The 18,075-nt window shown below is 35.5% G+C and overlaps 4 protein-coding genes across 6 annotated transcripts; 1 reads left to right on the top strand and 3 right to left on the bottom strand.

The window, feature by feature from the left end:
- Positions 1-159: 159 nt before the first annotated feature.
- LOC149735717 (holocytochrome c-type synthase-like) lies at positions 160-2,406 on the bottom strand. Its single transcript, XM_089877949.1, has 7 exons — positions 2,231-2,406; positions 1,974-2,083; positions 1,656-1,810; positions 1,223-1,342; positions 938-1,024; positions 579-702; positions 160-486 (listed from the first exon to the last, which is right to left on the bottom strand). The coding sequence occupies exons 1-7, from the start codon at positions 2,265-2,267 to the stop codon at positions 277-279; spliced, it is 843 nt and encodes a 280-aa protein (XP_089734075.1). The 5' UTR covers positions 2,268-2,406; the 3' UTR covers positions 160-276.
- LOC149735716 (very long chain fatty acid elongase 7-like) lies at positions 2,339-6,581 on the bottom strand. The gene is made up of 7 exons (XM_089877950.1): positions 5,721-6,581; positions 5,307-5,497; positions 4,880-5,017; positions 4,421-4,526; positions 3,958-4,094; positions 3,489-3,585; positions 2,339-3,427 (listed from the first exon to the last, which is right to left on the bottom strand). Exons 1-7 carry the CDS (start codon positions 5,776-5,778, stop codon positions 3,318-3,320), a joined length of 837 nt encoding a protein of 278 aa, XP_089734076.1. The 5' UTR covers positions 5,779-6,581; the 3' UTR covers positions 2,339-3,317.
- A 141-nt stretch (positions 6,582-6,722) lies between these two features.
- Positions 6,723-12,397, bottom strand: LOC149735715 (uncharacterized). 2 transcript variants are annotated; one of them, XM_089877957.1, is made up of 7 exons: positions 11,490-12,382; positions 9,189-9,298; positions 8,908-9,027; positions 8,462-8,633; positions 7,972-8,115; positions 7,716-7,805; positions 6,723-7,156 (listed from the first exon to the last, which is right to left on the bottom strand). In XM_089877957.1, the coding sequence occupies exons 1-7, from the start codon at positions 11,551-11,553 to the stop codon at positions 7,083-7,085; spliced, it is 774 nt and encodes a 257-aa protein (XP_089734083.1). In that variant the 5' UTR covers positions 11,554-12,382; the 3' UTR covers positions 6,723-7,082. The 2 variants fall into 2 exon arrangements, with proteins under 2 accessions (XP_089734083.1, XP_089734084.1); XM_089877958.1 differs by lacking the exon at positions 7,972-8,115 and having other exon boundaries at positions 11,490-12,397.
- Positions 12,398-13,006: 609 nt separating this feature from the next.
- On the top strand, positions 13,007-18,046 carry LOC149735714 (NACHT, LRR and PYD domains-containing protein 1b allele 1-like). 2 transcript variants are annotated; one of them, XM_089877907.1, is made up of 7 exons: positions 13,013-13,269; positions 13,425-14,041; positions 14,226-15,979; positions 16,229-16,390; positions 16,508-16,705; positions 17,143-17,225; positions 17,349-18,046. In XM_089877907.1, the coding sequence occupies exons 2-6, from the start codon at positions 13,444-13,446 to the stop codon at positions 17,191-17,193; spliced, it is 2,763 nt and encodes a 920-aa protein (XP_089734033.1). In that variant the 5' UTR covers positions 13,013-13,269; positions 13,425-13,443; the 3' UTR covers positions 17,194-17,225; positions 17,349-18,046. The 2 variants fall into 2 exon arrangements, with proteins under 2 accessions (XP_089734034.1, XP_089734033.1); XM_089877908.1 differs by lacking the exons at positions 16,508-16,705; positions 17,143-17,225; positions 17,349-18,046 and having other exon boundaries at positions 13,007-13,269; positions 14,226-15,792; positions 15,912-15,979.
- Positions 18,047-18,075: the final 29 nt, after the last annotated feature.

Below are 18,075 nucleotides of genomic sequence, written 5' to 3'. Positions count from 1 at the left end.
TGTCCTATGACATAGTGACCACTGGGTTGTAGCAATTGCCGCGAAGGGTCTTGCCCAAAGACACATAACGCCCACAATGGTAGCAGTGAAGAGCCTGTTAGAGACAAGTTTACGGCTAGAGGCGCTAACCCACTGCGACGCATTTACATGTTACAAAACTTTTTGAAATGTTGGGTGTATTTCAATGTCACAGTGCATGTTGGCACCGGTAAGTTATTAGGAATAAATAAGAATGAAACAGCAGCTCAAATGTTCACATGAAAAGCAAGAAGAAATTTAAGACTTTGCTGCATGCATTGGGCATTCAGGTGGTATATCAGAATCATTGTGAGTCACTGTTTTCATATTTGGCTTGTTTGTTGCATCAGACCCTTCATGATACACACGACTGTCACCACCAGCTTTATATGAGCTTGTCCAACGCATCAGTGTTGCTTTGCTTCTGTCATAAAATGCTCCAAACGAGTCTAGAGCTGGTCTCACATCCTGCATGAACAAAATACAGTCAAAAATTATGACTCATATTTTTGTAGAATCAACATGTTTGTGAAGCCTTGCTTTTTTTAAAACTAACAAACCAGTAAGGTGAATTGATAAGTATCAGGGTCCACGATTCCACCATCATAATAATCGATTATATATCGAACTTGTTTTCCACATCGATCAACAATCCAATCGTGACGATCAAATGGTAACTCGTATCTAAGCACGACATAATACAAAGGTTAGACTCAAATACAGTATATGGGCATATGGCCAATAACAATACAATACTCTCGTACATTTCCTTAATGTATTAATGAAATTAGACATGTAACCATTCTTTATGTTCATTTAGGAAAATATAAGAATATTTTTAGAGAAAAAAAACTAGATTGATTGTGTTAATTAATAAAATAGCAAAGTATTTAAGGAACATAATAAATAAAATTCTTACCCCATCCAACTTCTAAGTCTTGCTCGAGGTGAAAAATCGGTTGCTTTTCCACCAAATTTGACTAGTTTTGGACCACATGGACATTCCCTGTGATAAAATAATATGTTTAATCTGTATATTCATTAAAATAAGCTGTATAATCATGAAAAAAAACATAATTTTGCCATTTTTTTTATAATTTAAAATAAGTAGACTAACAGAAATAAGTTTCCTTTGCAGTATGAATAAATATGCCATTTTTATTAGAATTTAAAATAGGTAGACAAACACAAATAAGTGTCTTACTTAGCATGAAATGCTTCCCACTTCAGCACTTCTTGCCATGCTTGTTCATTATTTGCATTATGAATGGATATGATGTTCGCCATATCAGTTTGTTGAGGTTCATCCTCCTTCCACCTCCAGCTGTTTAAATGCAGTTAAATGTAACTTAATTTAAGAAAATTAACTTTTTATTATGGCAGAACTAACAAAATCGTTTGAAAGTATAAATTCATGTGGAGATTATGTTTACTTTGATTTTATTTGAATATATTTAGGCCTTCATGTTTTAAAATATGATAAAATACTAGAGTGGGCTACCATGGAACTCCTGCACTGCATCATAAAACAGCACAACCAATAGGAGGAAAATTGTTTCAAAATATTGTGTGCATGACAGTCTCACTGTGTGCTTTCTTTGATCCCAAACAATGTCACCTGTGTAAAACACACTTACCCTTTTCTCAGCATGGCATTCCAGAACATTTGCTGTGAAGGGTAAACCCATGTTTCCCCATCCGGTGCATTGCCTTTTGGAATACTAGACACCACACGTGTTGTGTCAAGTGGGAAAGGCTGGTCAGGAGAAGGTCTTTGATTTGGTGGTGGCATCTACGTTGAAGGAGTTTTATGTGGGGTTATTTTATTATTGTTTGGGCTTATTTCATAAAAAAATGAAAAAGTTTACATGTTGCAGTTTTCCTGTTAACAAAGCTAATAATTCATATTAAAGATTTCGAAACAAATGACAGTAATTGGCATTTTTCCTTTGTACCATATTGGTTGGATCAATTTTATCCTGCATCGGACACTGTTGTCCCCCAGTTTCACTTTGAGACATAGGACATTCACTGGGGTAGCTTGGTACAGTGCTTGGTGCTGGAGCTGTAAAATATAGTGGGGAAATTGTCAAAAACCATTAAAATACTTATCATTTAATTTTTCTTGGTTATTATTTTCTTTGTTTATTGTTTGAAAACTATACACTAGCAATAAAATTTATCAGTAATTAGAAAAAGCAACTTAGAATACCTTGTGGAGTTTTGTCAGTGGATGCAGAATTTCCCATGACTTGTTGCAGATATTTCAATATAGTTTTATAACAAAGAAATAACAAAATAAGCTTATATAAATCTGTTAAAATTAAAGAACAAAATTACTAGAATAAAATCCAAAAACCTTTCACACGCAATTCTAGTGTAACCGAAATATTCTATACAGTAGGCCTATACGGTTATTTCATATTTAAAAAAAAGTATAATGCATGTGTACAATGCTGGTAAGAGCTATTGATCACCCTCGAACAGTGACATTAAAGATTGACTACACATAGTTCGCCTGTCGTACCGTGCAGTACAAAACGTACTATACGCACTTTAAAGAAAAAATAAAATCCCCTAAGTTTGGAAAAGTCGTCGATAGAAATGGTACGTACAAATTGCAAACCAAAAGCAGATTTTACATTACTAAACTATTCTTTGTCCACCCATGGTTTCTAAGGTTGAGTAAAGAAGTCACTGCTCGTAATATGCGAAGGAACTTCAATTATCCTTGCACACAAGATTAGATAGGTCATTATTAAAAACACAAAAGTGTACACGCAAGCGATCGACAGACGACAGTGCTTATAGTCGCTTAGAAGCCTACATGTTTGGAAAAACGGAGTTTGAAGTTGGCTAAAACAAGAATGCTGGGGTTTAAGTTAAGCAAACACCTTTAGTTTTAACTGAGATGTGTTTCTTGTAACGAGATGCAACTACAGACAAGAGTCCTATATGAGCATGCAAAGCAGCGTGTTTCAAACCTAAACTTCTTCAGCCTAACTGTGTATTTGTGTAAAAAGCGTAGCAATAATTTTATTACTTTCTATTTAGCATCCATACTTGGCAGGATAATACAGGTTTTACATTCCCAGCGTGGCAGTTTAGATACGATCAATGCTCCAAAGATATGATCAATGCTCCAAAGAGTTTAAACCAATTCCATACATTTCATTTATTAGGTTTTAACAATCAATGTATGAATATAGACTTTATATATGTTTTATACGCAAACAGAAAGCAAAAAATAAGAAACGTTTGTTTAAGGCCAATATAAGAAAAACATAAGCATATCTCATTTATTCTGCTTTGACTCGTTGTTGTTCTTTGTCTGATGGTAAGTTCTTCGTAGACTTCTTACTGTAGTTTTGTATCCAAAAGTTCGTGAACAAAACGAAAAAAGAGCAGCCTGAAAAGAGTAAGTATAGCTTAAAAATCCGCATAATAAAAAACTCAACTCAACAACTTACAATAAGCAAGAACGATATACTTCAAGATTGGCGGATACTCGCAGTTTTGGAACAGCAGAATGTTCATAATGTGAGTAAAGATAATCACAAACTGAATCTGGTTAAAAAGAAAATATATAATATAGTATACGGTTTGGGGGAGACTGGACACCTTTTCCTTCGATTTTCTCGTCCGATTTGGTAGTAAACAAAAAGATTTAACAAATTATAAAACCGTATCCCCAGGACTCCCATGCACCGTTGTTAATTGTTTAAAATACGATCACGATATTTATATATATATAGTAGGGTGGGGGAGGATTGGACACCTTTGTATTCTATTTTCTCGTCCCATATGACAGTAACCAAAGAACAATCAAAGAATTATAAAAACGTAAAACAAGATCAGGATATTTGGATATTCAGTGCCAAAGGTGTCCCATCTCCCCCCACCCTACTGTATATTGTGGTAAAGGTGTCCATAGCTCACCAATTGAATAGCAGTTACGTATTTCTTCCACCAAATATATTTTCTGTATGTCGGACCCAATGCAGCCATTCCATAATAGAAATACATGATGACATGAACAAAGGAATTCAAAGGAGCATGAAATGTCCCAAGGCCACCTGAATATAAGTTCCTTCTTTATTTATCAGGAATTAAGGAATCGTATAAAAGCACAGATATATAGTACGGTGGGGCAAGATGGGTTACCGTTAATACCAGCAAAGAAGCTGTCTGTATATTTCTCTATATTCAGTTGGGCAAAAATATTGGGCTCTGCTAAAACGGAATTTAAAGGTATGTATAAACATCTTTAACGATTCCCGTTTAAATTTTGATATTGTAATGTAATAAAGTGAAATGGCCGATATAGACAGGCGCGCTTTGATTCGTTTAGTAATTATAGTAAAAATGCATGTAAACACAATATTGTATATAATTGACGAACCTGCAGCGAACTTAACTCCGTACCACCATGTGTATGCCATTATCGTATGGTGGAACACATGTAGAAATGTAATCTGTTGCGTCTTCTTGCGCGCAATGAAAAAATACTGCATACAAAATAAAAACGTCGTGAGTGATTAATAAATAGGACAATATATTTTATGCTATTTAAAATACATATGGCGCTGTTATAAGCGCAATTACAATCGGGTTGTTTAACGTATAGGCGGAGTTTTAAACAACTAACAACGGTTCATGGGAGTCGTGATCACTGCAGAATGGGACGAGACAATAGAAGGAAAAGGTGTCCCATCCTTCCCAACCCTACTACATCTTAAAATTTTGAGTACGACGATACAAAAAAATATTATTTTGATAATAACATTCAGACATGCTGGCTTTTCCCAGTCATCTGTCATTCTCAAACCTGCAGATACATACAAATGAAAGCTATTCTTACCGTATCTAAAAACTCGACGTGTTTAGATAACCAATACACGTAGCAAACACGGAGCATTCGTAGACCTTTGGGTGACGTACTGTAGTCGACTTTCTGACACGTTAATGAATAGCCAGTTGCCCAACCGGCAGCCAAAAACTGTAAAAAATGAGGTATAAGTTTCATCATAAAAATAAATGCAAGATTGAATTTAACTTGTTTTATTTTGTAAGTGATTATGAAAGATTCTTTTTATTTTTGGGTTATATGGCAGACAACTTAGACAACCCATAAGGAGCCACTGTGTTCGAGCAATTGCTGTGTAAGTGTCTTGCCCAAAACACTTAAGCCTTTAATGGTAGGGGCGTTAAGCATTCACCCGGTCACCGATGGGTTAAATAATATAGCCCCATTTGATTTTGATAGTCATAATATACATTCCTCTCACCTCGTATACCATCCATGCCGAAACAACAACCATGGTAAGATTATAAACAACTATAGCTTTTCGTAGATCGAAAGCTTTCCTATTTTTCATGTACCGCGGCCCGGCAAAAATAACAATAAATAGATACAGAAGTGTGCTGCACACGTTGAAGGCATGAGACTCGATCAGTGGGTAGGCCAGGGACCTCGGATCTGCGTGATAGAAACAGTACGGTTTAAAACAATCTAAAAAAAATACACATTCAACATTATACACATATTAGCTTATAAATCATTTGATTTAATTTTAAAAAAAAATATTTTCGGTGAATGCAAAATTAGTAAGATATAAAATACAAATGCAGAAGTTGTAACCCTTACAAATACTATTTTTTGGTTTATAACTTTGTTTTTTTGTTAATAAAATTAAGTTTACCGGGTCTATACATTGTCTCATTGTAAGCCTCAATTGCTTGAATTGCTAACGCAGCCATCTTATACTACGACGTATGCCTCTGATATGAGACTTCTGTTTGCGACCGCAGCTTTTATAACGAAACTTGGTCCACTTCAAATGCGGTTCTGGGAAACCTTTTCAAGGTTCTTTCAAATTTCGACCTTCGTGCGTGCGTCACATGTAGGAACTTTGGTTGGCAAACATATTTGCTGCAATTTGCTAACCTTGAGCGCGCAGCAGCATCGCTGCAGAGTTTTGAAGTTGTCACCTTTGGCGGACATAGCCCAATATTAAGCACCAATTAATACCAAAGCTTTGGTGCCACAATTTTTTTTTATTATTTTGCCAAAGTTTTAACAATATATAGTAAGATGAGGGAAGATGGGACACCGTTTTATTAAATTGTCTCGTCCCATTTCATAGTAAATAAAGAACATTCACAAAATTATAACACCATCCTTGAGGATAGTCGTGATCGCGACTTTTATAGACCGTTATTGGTTGTTTAAATTCATGACATTTGGATATTATTACGTGACTTTGTACATGATGCTACAACAATAAAACGGGTGAACGATTTACGTTTTTTGTATCGCTGTTATAATTGGGCTATTTTTTGTGCAGTTTTAAGAGGTAATTCAAAATATGTTTATTTTTGTACGTTTTCAACAATTGATAGACAAGTTTTATTGTTATTAAGACTTTGAACCTAGACCAAGGTCAAGCTACGTACGTCACTCAAGGCTAACGAATAAATGTAAATATTGGTCAATATATTAGTCGAATCCATCATAGCTGTACACGCCGGGGTTACTTAAACAGAGTCGTCCAATGCGCGTTATAAACTCAATCATTCTAATTTTTGTTGTTAGGTCAAATAAGTTCCGATACGTTTTTGCTGTGGGATCTTTTTAGACGATGTAACATATGCCTAAAAATCAAAACCATTGTAAGGACCAACGGCGTTAACGCAGCGTCGTATCAATCGTGAAAGAAATTTTATTTCAAGCAATATATCAACATGATTGAAACAGGAAAATAACAGAATAAATTTTGATCAAAATTGTGCGATCTGAACTTTGGTCTCAAATTAACCCAACATCAAACAACATTTTTCAAAAGACCAAACCGCTAAATTGACAGATTTTCTAATTTAAAACGCCGAAATGCAATTCGTCTTTTCGGTATTGTTGCGGCGGTGTCTGTCCTTGAAATATCCATTAGTGAGGGCGATTTCGGTAATCCCTCTCTGGGTTTTACATTCCGGGGGCGTGTCTGATGGCCGCATTGTTTGATCACAGTGATTATGTTATACAATCCATCGGAAGATAAACATATGCTTTATAACGTCACAATACAAGATAAGAAGATAAGAGACGAAAGCAGGACATGCAGGCTTTGATGAAATGTGGAACCTAGAAAAATATTGAGAAAATATATAACAACAAAAAATGTGAAACATATAATTTAGTAGGGCGCAACCTATTACATTACAAATAATTAACAACATTTTGGTTCTATAAAATTTTGGAGCAAGATTGATAGCGTTAAAAATCGGTATTCCAAATTACCTGGTTGTTTTGGGGTCGTTTTTACGACATACGGCTAAAAATTCTTTAAAGTTTATCAATAAATGAGACGGCGATAAAAGAGAATGACAACATGAACTATCCTACCCAAACCAGAAAAAAGTTCCATATACTTTCACTACTTTTAGGCACTCTATTAAACCTTATAAAGTGACTAAAACGTCTTATTACGCCTTTTATAGCTAATAAGAAAACTATAGATTTGAGATGAACACCTGTTTCATTGCGAGTAAAAATCTTAACTCTATACGTTTGAGTAATAGGCCCATTCTTGCCTAATAAATTCTATGACCCATGGTCCGCAACGCCACGAAACCTCACCCAAATAGAGTACAAACTGTATATGTATCGGTTTTGAAAATCGAGACTCTAATAATAACTTTACCTGTCCCTCTACCGGTTGTATTATTTGGTGCTGTGCTTCTCCGTGGTGGTCGATTAATAATTGGGCGAACCTTCCTTCGATTTGGCGTTTCTACAAATAAAGAGTTTTGCATATTAAGTTCCTAAATTATTGTTTCTTTACCGGACAAATGAGGAACATCTAAAACCGAGCATCATTTTTGCCAATTCGGCGCTAGAAATAAAACTGCCAAAATGGGAAATTTCTGTTAACAGATTATTTATTTTTTGTCAAATACCTGGTTCTTGCTTTTCGTATATATCATTAGATTTCTTGATGTTAGGTATTGACGTCATTGCAAGGTTAATGACGTCACTTAATACAGACCTGTTATAAGATGACGTAGGTGCGACATCCGCGAATGTTGTTGCTATTGTAATAGCTGTCACGTAAGGTACATGGATGTATAAGAGCATCAAAAACTTTCATATATTAGCTTTATAGTATGTTGTAGTATACCTTTCATTCTATTTTCTCGTCCCAATTGAAAGTAAACAAAGAAAATTTAAAGAATTATAAAACTGTATTCTTACAACTCTCATAGACCGTTGTTATTTGTTTTAAAATTATCAGAATGTTCGGGTATTATGTGCTAAAGGTATCCCATCTTACCCCACAATATAACCCATCTCGTGCACCGACCAGCACTATATAATTGATGATGCGGCATTAAGTTAAACTAAACAATGCTATAAGCATTATGCATAATTTATTACTTTAATAATCACCTTCTCCACACTTCATATTAGTCACGGGGGCCTCTTCGATTTTCCAGTGCTGGTACAAATTAACTCCCTCTTTATAACGGTTAGGACTATTACTTGCTCTGCACTGATATACGCCTTCGTCGCCTGGCTGCGCATCCTTGATTATCAAGGTACTTTTGACCACTGTGAACACCTAAGAATTTTTTTTTGTGTAGGTGTAACGTAAGTTTAGTAGGATGGGGATCAAATTATCTTAGAATTAAAAATATTTTTTTTATTTTATCTTTTCGTCTCATTTGGTAATAAACAAAGAATATTTACAGGATTATATAACCGCAACCCCGCGACTCTAAAAGAGCATTGTCAAATGTTAAAAATCATGATCAGAAAAGATGGGGTACAGTTGCTAACGGTATTCTGTCTTATACCCCACAGGCCTACAGTTACTATGATATCACCAAAATTACCTCCACTAATATTTTTACTCTTTCTTCTCTGTCCAGTCGGTGTATTTTTCGTGATTGTGACGTCATAGACTCCTGTTGTTCCTTGAACCACCATTCAATGTCTGGCGTGGGTCGTGTTATCTGTTGTGTTACAAGTTATTTCATAATTTACGGTGTTTTAGCAGGTTTTTGAACACAAAATAAAGACCACCAGAAAAACTGCGATTTTATCCCCAAAAACAAACAAAAAAGTGTTTTAAGTTGGACGTCAAATCACTATATTTTTATTAGGGTTTCTATACCTTTGGTTCGTCACGTGATCGAGCCATACACGTCACTCGTATCTCCTTGCCGCAATCAGCCCCAATTACGTCATCAGGACGTTGGATGATCTCAGCAGAGTGGTGACGTGCTATGGGAATGTAGATTAATGTGATTCAAGTGGTTATTAAAAGGACAGGGGAGTCACCGCCACGTAATCCCACATGTTGTTTTTTGCCAAACAACATACAATGGAAGAATATATGATAGAAGTTACTGGTTACCTATGTGTTTACCTTATCTACTGTTCTACAGCAGTTAATCGAAACCACGTTTCGAAATTTACAGCATAAATTATTTAACTCATAAATTTTCTTGCCTAAATGGAATGCCCAGTTAAGACCATGTGGCAGCTATAAAAATGTTTTGCTTTGGGATTTGCATCGTGGAGTACTTTCTTTCAAAACAGCCACCGCTTACAATCCTTGCTATAATATGATTAAAATCTGAGTAAACTTTGAGACTCAAAAGAGATATTATGTGCTAAAGGTGCTAAAAGTGTTATGATCTCTGGAAGTTAAGCGCATATGACCACACTTTTTCTGACTGCTGTTTTGCGGAGAAAAGCTTGTGGTTGACATATTTTGCGTGTCCACATATTAAACATGCATCATGTCTACATAATTTAGTACAGCGTAACACCATGCAAACTTTTTGAATGTACCCGTGACTAGTTTGTAATGCAAAACAAGCGTATATACAAGACTGAGTGTTGATGTACAATGACGATAAATGCGGTGAGATTAATATTGTATGTGATAACAAGGCGATGATATCTTAAAAACTTTTGGCCGCAGAAAAGTAGAATAAAACGCAAGGTTGGCATGTTGTTATAGCTTTAATTAAAATACACTATTTTCCTCCTGGGGTAAGATGAAATATGGTAAGGTGGGAAAAGATGGGACACCTTTAGCACATAGTATTATAATATCCTGATCTTGTTTTAAACAATTAACAACTGTATACAGGAGTCGTGAGGGTATACGGTTTTATAATTCTTTAAATGTTCTTTGTTTACTGCCAAATGAGACGAGAAAACAGAATGAAGAGGTATCCCATCTTCCCCCATCCTACTTTACCAATAAAACCCATATTTCCTAATTGTGTTTTTTAACTTTCACCAACCCTCTTTTATAGTCGCGGGGTTACGGTTATATAACTCTGCTTGTACATATTATTTGTTTACCACCAAATAGGACAAGAAAAAAGAATGAAAATGTCCCAATATTTATTCGGATTTCCAATGGTACATATATATTGGATTATTTATTAAGAATTGATTGTTTGTTATTGTATTGGTTCACTAACCCACACAAATACCACCAATCGTTTAATGGAACTCGAAAGTCATTAACCTTTGAAGAAATTATAATTTTCTTTTAATACTTAAGAATAGAAACTCAAACGTAATGATAGAGTATTAAATATGAACTCCTAATACCCAGGTCCTACGTCAGCAAATGCATTAGTGCAACGTCGATAATTCAAGTCTGCCATAATAAGTACATCATACGCGTCACTGCACTAATAACATATATATGTCTGTTGAGTTTAAACGCACTTAAAATGCCTGAACGAATTTATTTAAAAATAAAGGCATAATAGTTGAGGACATCGGAAATGATTATACTCTGACAGTATTTCGTTTTCATGTAAAATCCTTTAAATCGTTCATCATTGTTTTTCTTGAACAAAATCGTCTTTCTTTTTAATGGTTCAGGCGTCCACACGTAAGTGGATAAAAGGGAATAATCTTTCCGCTACAAGATTTGATTATACAGTCTCTAACAAAAAGATTTATTATGTTTATTCGACATGAAATTCTATTGTTACATTCGACCTAAAAAGTCAATTCCTTGTGTGTTTTAATTTAATTATTTTTAAGTGTTGTCAATTGATAAAGGGAGGATAGTGCACATTCATGGTATATCACCCAAAATCGACACGTAGTTTGAAGTAGGAAGCAATATGTGCTTAAGTGTCCCACATCCCCCCCTCTAATATAAAAATTTGTATGCCCTGCTAAATATTGGCATATATATATAAACTCGCAGTTTAACCGTTTATATCTTAAAATTGTATGTGTATTTGAAGAAGCCTTTATATATTTAGTCTACTTCAAAAGTGTTTATATTAAACTCCAATAATTGTTTTTGTTTTAAACCGCATTGTTTTACAATACCCGAAACTCGATAATCTTCAAACTAAACGTAGTCGGAATCTATACTGTTCCCTTGGTTTCGCGGAGTATATAAATTCATACCATTAAATCACAAACTTACCTTCACCACGGTTCAAAGCAACATGCATGAATGCAAGAATTCGAACAAGTGAGTATAATTCCATTTCGTTTTGAACTATATTGTTGAATCCAAAATACAATACCACAGTATACAAGATATATATTATAAACGAATAGCCTATATAGAAAGTCTAAAAGTTGAAAATATATAGATAATGCCCTATTTGGCGATATCGCTACCGAAATACAAGGAATACAGGGGTTATGCTATAAGAAGCCTATATAATATGGTGGAGGAAGATGGGACACCTTTTTATTCTCTTTACTCGTTGCATTTGATAGTAAACAAAGAACTTTTAATGAATTATTAAACCGTATCCTCACGACTTTCATAGACAGTTGTAAATTGTTTAAAACACCATTAAGATATTTGGATATTATGTGCTAAAGGTGCCCCTTCTTCTTTCATCCTACTATGTGTATTTTACAACATTACGTTAATTTAAATATTTAACTTAAAAAAAACATCCATTAACACGTCTACTGGTTCATAGCCTTGCATATATTCCACGCCTGCTACTGTCTAACTGGTGCATATTCACTTTGGCGGATGAATATAAGATAATAAAAAGAAGTTTACCTATACACGGAATTGGCCTCACCTATATCTTAGAATCAATCCTTTTGGGCTCGCTGTCTCGTGTTCTAAACATATAAGCAAGACCTAAAAAGACGCTATCCAATTAAAAATTCAGGATGCGCCTGTTCTTCGTCACAACCAGCTGTTCACGTCTATTGGGTGGCGGATAATTGACTTTGCTGTTTCGCTTCGCTGTTGTTTTGACCATTTGCAAAAATCTTTTCGTCGGCAAGAATAATAAAATGCAGACTGCAAATATGGCGTCCGGACTTATTGGCCGCAAATGACGTCGTTTACATCTGCCATGGTCGATAAGGTGCACAGTCAGATCAATACGACTTCGAATATATAGCCTACCTTTTACATCGCATTTCTTTGCATATTGTTCTTTCCTATCGTCCGAAAAAATATTTATATCTACGTGTGATATGTTTCCGGCGTATTACACTCAATACATTGAGTAGGCCATAGGCACTATACCATAAATAGACCGTAATACCTAAAAATGAATTGTAGCGACGCCAAAAGTACATATGGTAGAAATGTACCTTGGAACCGTGCAAAATATGTTTAGTAATATTTTTTCCCTGAAACTAATTTATTAAAGCTTGTATTGTATTTGTTCTGACCTACTGCGTAGTAGCGACTTAGCGCATGCGCAATAGCGCCCGGTACAAATGTATCAATCGAAACAAATATATATTACTACACCATGGTCACGAGACCAAAAATTGTTACGTATGATGTCCAAGAACACACGCGCTACAACAAAAACAAACATGTACGTATATATAAATACCAGACTTAGTTAATTGAAATAATGCATAACATCTGTAGTGGAAAAATTATGTTAAAGCAGTGCATATTCTATTTCTATACTAAACATTTTATACTTTGGATAAATCTTTATACACAGTGTCTGGTTTACGATTTCTATGAATGAAGATCTGTTTATTTGTTTTGCTTGACTGAATGTGGTCGTAAGTTCTTGTTGTTGGTTTGTTATTCCGAAAGTTCCGCATCACGTAGCTTGTTCCCGTTCCTGTAAACGACGTACTTTATTGTGTATTATATACCAGCATTTATGTATTCCAATCGAATAAATTTCATGGCTTACCGAAGTCGGTTTATGCTCGCGAACGATGGACGGTAGCAGTAAGAAACAACTGTAAAACAACAGGTATGCTGTGTTTATTTTTCAGTATTAATTTAACGAAATGTGCGCTGTTGTTCCACTTCTACATACAGATTAAGTTGGTTTTTATTATGCATTAAGCTGCTTAAATTAAATATTTTGCATTAGGCTGCTTCATTGAATATATAATTTATCTGCAGAAATTCCAGCTTGGCCAGCATGAATAAAACAGAAACAATACTCTTGGATAGCAGACAAATAAGTTCAGATACTATACCAAAACTTCCTCTTGATGTTAAAATGGTTTCATCATCTTCTGACCCAGATAATTCAGAAACAATACCAAAGTCAGTGTTAGTCGCTGAAGAAGAAAATGAGACACTACCTAAGTCGTTGCTGGCAGTGTCTGAATCAAATATTGAAGAAACCACTCCTAAACTACCTAGGTGCGAATTAGAAGAAACTGTTCCTAAGATACCAGTGTCAGCTCCTGACTTAGAGAAAGAAGAAACGCAACCCAAATTGCTGTTGAAAGTTTCTGGATTGCCAAGTAATGAAACAATTCCCAAATTACCTGAATCGCATACTATTAAAAGTCCACCAGAGCATCGAGTATCTCTTTCCGAGTTTGAAAATGAAGAAACAACTCCCAAATCACCATTTTCAATGCAGAGCAATGAGGAACCCACATGTGGTCACAGCAAAGTTAAATGCCAGTCATCTGATATGATTGGTCAGGTCTATGGAGATGTCCACATGACTTTGCTAAATCCAAATTTGCACCCTGCTGCAGTTTCTACTGACCCCGAAGAACTAGGTTGGTAATTTTTATTCAGTAATTGCCAATGCACTCTATTTAATGTTGTAGGGTGCCCTGATTTTAATGTGATTTTCATTACCTTTGCATCAAAATAGCTCTTACTCTGTTCTCTATTCAGAACAGGCAAAACATAATATTATATGGGAAATTGGTGACTGTTAATGACTCCCATTTATTTCAGGTTTAACACTGCAGAAGAACTTGGAAGTAAATGCAAAAGTCATAGTTGGAGAGTCACCATTGCCGATAGAGATCAATCATGCTGGGAAAACCGTTCGACTGGAAATCGCAGAGGTCAGGCAAAGGTCAGATGATGATTGGAAGCAATACATGGACCGTAGACATCTGAATGAGATGTACATGCCACACAGCTCTATTCAGCTTAATCAAATCTTTGATAATGCTAAAGAAGTAGCAAAGAAGAAGGCGGATAAATTCTGCAATAATGATGAGGCCAAAGACAGGTATATTCGAAGGCATGGCAACATTGTAGGTGTAGTAGGCCTTCCTGGTGTTGGGAAGAGCACCCTTACTAAGATTGTGACAAGAGCAATTCTTGATAAAAAGATGATGCCAAATACACAGTATTTGTTCTACATATCAATCAAGACGGTGAACTTTGAGAAAAATGTCACCCTTATGGAATTTCTCCTTGAAACAAGTACCGAATTTTGTAACCACACAGACGAGGAGATCAAGGCATTGTTGAATGTACTGTATACCAGTCAAAACGTGGTTATTGTGCTTGATGGTCTTGATGAATCAAGTGTTACAACTGAGTTTTCAACCCCTGTAAGGAGATGTAAACCCAACAGCAAAGAAAGGGTGATTGATATTGTTAAAAACCTGTTAAATGGACATCTTCTTCCAAACGCTATAAAACTGATCACATCCAGATCCAGTCAGTTGTACCAGCTTCATCCTGACTGCCGCCCAAGTTCTTTAGCAGAGGTACTTGGAATTGAGAAACCTGCACAGGGTGAGCTAGGTATACAGATATGTGGAGAAGAGGGTTATGCTGCTGTTAAACAGAAGTTAGCTGAATGCCCTCACCTGGCTGCATTGTGCTATGTCCCAATCAACTGTATCTACATCATGAATTGCTTACATTTAAAGCTGTCTTCTGGCCGTAACATCAATTCCATGACTGAAGTGCTGATTTCAACACTCACTGACTTCATCACGTCAAGTCATCTGCAGATGAATACGGATGAACAAGAAATTAGCACACACATGGTCAAACTTGCCCACCTTGCTTTCAAAGGTCTTGTTGAAAGGAAACTGGTCTTTGAGAAAAAAGATTTTGCACAGGTAGGAATTGGTGAGGCCATGATAAACAACTTTCTGCACACCTACGTGGATAAGTCGTGTGGCCTTCGGATGAGAATCTTGGAAGGAAGCAAACGGAGCTACTTCACGCACCTAACATGGCAGGAGTTCCTGGCAGCAGTTCACTTGATCCTGTTTGCCCCAAAAGATGAGTTCAGAAGACTTCAGGATACATTCAAAGACATGCAGTGGGAAGTTGTGACACGCTTTATGTTCGGCATTTGTAACTCTACCTCATTTAAATCACTGAATATGATTTTCCCATCCTGCATGATTCAAGATTTTGAAGAAAAAAAAGTCATGCTTAAGTCCCTCATTTCAACAGCAATGTTAACTGAGAACTCCCAAGAATTTAACCAAAATCTGATCCGCATTGCTGGGTGGGTGCATGAATCTAACGAAAAAGAAACATGCCAAAGGTTTGGATATTGCTTGACCACTGATATTGAACTGTGTGCCCCTACACAGCTCACTGCAGCCAGTGATCTTGCCTTTGCTTTAAAATCTTCCTCAAAACCTTACAACCTTTACCTCACAGTAACGCGAGGAAGAGGAAACGAATCGTTGGAAACATTCTTGAACAGCATTCGAGGGTCACAAGTTAAGGTTAAAAAAAAACATTTAATTTAACTGTAACCAGTTTAAATGCAACAGTGAAACAATTTTCAGATTGTACATGGCTGCATGCCTAGTTTCCTACATTACAATTAGTCAATTACATGTTGCATATAAAACTATATGAATATATAATTTGTAAAATTTGTCCTACCTATTAAACCATAGGTCATATCACAATGCACTATAAGGTATAATACTTAAAAAAATGACAGTTTAAACTTTGTTATTAAATTTCAGGTCCAGTGTTTAAAAATTCCCAAGATAGACTTGAATGAGTCGATGTGGAATGCCCTTCGTCCTCATTTACTGGAAGTCAAGAAGTTGCATATAGCTATTATAAGAAACATGTTACATTATAAAGAATGTTTCTGTGAAGTTATGCAGCAACGGGATTCACAGGTTTATGGAGTTTATACTTGTATATAGACTTAGTTATCAGTTTAAATGCAAATGATATGCCAAAATTTGTATAGTTAAAGCATATGAAGACTAACAGTTGTTTTGCTTTTATTGTAGATTGAAATTGAGATTGATTGTGAAGAAGCAGTGTATGGCTCAGGGATGTTGGACGATGATATATTCTCTTGTTTTGCCTCCTGTGTTCGAAGCATCTCAAAGCTATCAATCAGATATCCACCCTGGGCTGATGTTTCCAAGTTACAGAAGACTCTTCTGGTTCTACAACGTGCTGCTGCTGAACTGTCCCAACAGCTTGTAATTATTGTCTATTTTTATTTGGCTTGTATATGTAAATTATATTTTTAAATTATTGAGTCTTATTTATTCTTATGTGGAAGTGCAATGACAGTCGGTATGATATAGGTGTTTGTTTTATACACCTTATGTCTGCTGACAAGTAACTATGTAAATAATTTTACGGGTGATAGTCTTTTTATGGCTGACAATTTAGACAACCCATAGGGGGCCGTGGGGTTAGGGCAATTGCAGTTAAGTGTTTTGCCAAAAGACAACCACAATTTAAGCAGTGTCAAGCCTTGAACTCGGATCCATGCTAACACTATGCCACATCAACAGGCTGTGTCATTTTCCTGCACTCAAGACTTTACCCATTATATGCATTTGAAAAGTATCTACTAACATATAGCTTACCTTAGTGTGTATAAATTAGCTATAATAAGTTTGTTTAATAGGAAGTTGATATACCTGGACATGCGACTGGTGCATGGTTGGCACACTGGTGAAACTACCATTTCAACAATTTCTTACTGCACAGGTAGAGAATAATTGTGTTAAATACGGTTACATGATAAGGTGAAGATAAAAGTTAGTGAATCATGTTTTATTTGGATTCTGGTGTAGGTGTAAATAAGAATTTTAACAGCTCCCTTCATTTCAGAACACTTTGCACCTCCAATTATTTAAGCATTGAAACGTGAAGGTTCAGGCCATAACCATAATGTTTCACCACTGTACGGATTATATGCAGTTTGTTTGTCTTATCACTTTAATTATTTTCATGCACACTTTTTTCTATGCAATCTTTATATCAATTGATCATTTTAGCAATTTAGATGCACTTTAATTTGATTTTGCTTTTTTTGTGTAATCGCCATATTATTTATATATTGCTGCTCTGTGTGATAAAAAAGGGTATAAAGCGATTAAAAATCAAGATTGTCATCTGAGGTTGTAGATGTTAAAATTTATATCAAAGCTTTATGGCGCATGCTCATTATCAATGCACGATTTTTTTTACATCTGAAACAGTAATAATAGCTTAATATTTAACTATACTTCAGAGCGGTTTTTAATGTAAAAATTGTATTTATTTAACCCAATGGTTTGGTCTGTTCTTGCTGCTGTATTTGTAAAAATAGCCAAGGTTGATGTATGTAGTGTGGTCGATTGAATATGTTGCTTCTATATTTGCCTCATTTTATGTCATCATCAGCAGTCAAACTTATCGATGTCTGTTATGGTTGTTTTGACTTTTTAAAGTAAAATTGAGTTTAAACCCTTGCTTTACTATTGGGTCTTGCCAAAAAAGGGGTAATACCTCATTCTTTAAAATATATATTCTACCTTTGAACAAGACATATCACTTTGTGAGCATTTACAACATT

The sequence above is a fragment of the Ciona robusta genome, chromosome 5 (genome assembly GCF_009617815.1).
Source record: "Ciona robusta chromosome 5, ASM961781v2".
Lineage (NCBI taxonomy): Eukaryota > Metazoa > Chordata > Ascidiacea > Phlebobranchia > Cionidae > Ciona > Ciona robusta.
Note: the sequence above shows the minus strand (reverse complement) of the source record. Positions and strands in the feature narration are given on the sequence as shown.

Excerpts from the sequence above, each read along its gene's own strand:
- LOC149735715 (XM_089877957.1), bottom strand. The coding sequence starts at position 11,553 with ATGGAATTATACTCACTTGTTCGAATTCTTGCATTCATGCATGTTGCT. Across the intron at positions 8,116-8,461 it reads TAATATGAAGTGTGGAGAAG|CTATTACAATAGCAACAACA; the intron begins GTGATTATTAAA and ends CTTACGTGACAG. Across the intron at positions 7,806-7,971 it reads ATACGAAAAGCAAGAACCAG|AAACGCCAAATCGAAGGAAG; the intron begins GTATTTGACAAA and ends CTTTATTTGTAG.
- LOC149735714 (XM_089877907.1), top strand. The coding sequence starts at position 13,444 with ATGAATAAAACAGAAACAATACTCTTGGATAGCAGACAAATAAGTTCA. Across the intron at positions 16,391-16,507 it reads TGCAGCAACGGGATTCACAG|ATTGAAATTGAGATTGATTG; the intron begins GTTTATGGAGTT and ends CTTTTATTGTAG. Across the intron at positions 16,706-17,142 it reads CTGAACTGTCCCAACAGCTT|GAAGTTGATATACCTGGACA; the intron begins GTAATTATTGTC and ends TTTGTTTAATAG.
- LOC149735716 (XM_089877950.1), bottom strand. The coding sequence starts at position 5,778 with ATGGCTGCGTTAGCAATTCAAGCAATTGAGGCTTACAATGAGACAATG. Across the intron at positions 5,018-5,306 it reads CGGCATGGATGGTATACGAG|TTTTTGGCTGCCGGTTGGGC; the intron begins GTGAGAGGAATG and ends CATTTTTTACAG. Across the intron at positions 3,428-3,488 it reads GTATATCGTTCTTGCTTATT|GCTGCTCTTTTTTCGTTTTG; the intron begins GTAAGTTGTTGA and ends TACTCTTTTCAG.
- LOC149735717 (XM_089877949.1), bottom strand. The coding sequence starts at position 2,267 with ATGGGAAATTCTGCATCCACTGACAAAACTCCACAAG. Across the intron at positions 2,084-2,230 it reads CACTGACAAAACTCCACAAG|CTCCAGCACCAAGCACTGTA; the intron begins GTATTCTAAGTT and ends TATATTTTACAG. Across the intron at positions 487-578 it reads CTTATCAATTCACCTTACTG|GATGTGAGACCAGCTCTAGA; the intron begins GTTTGTTAGTTT and ends TTGTTCATGCAG.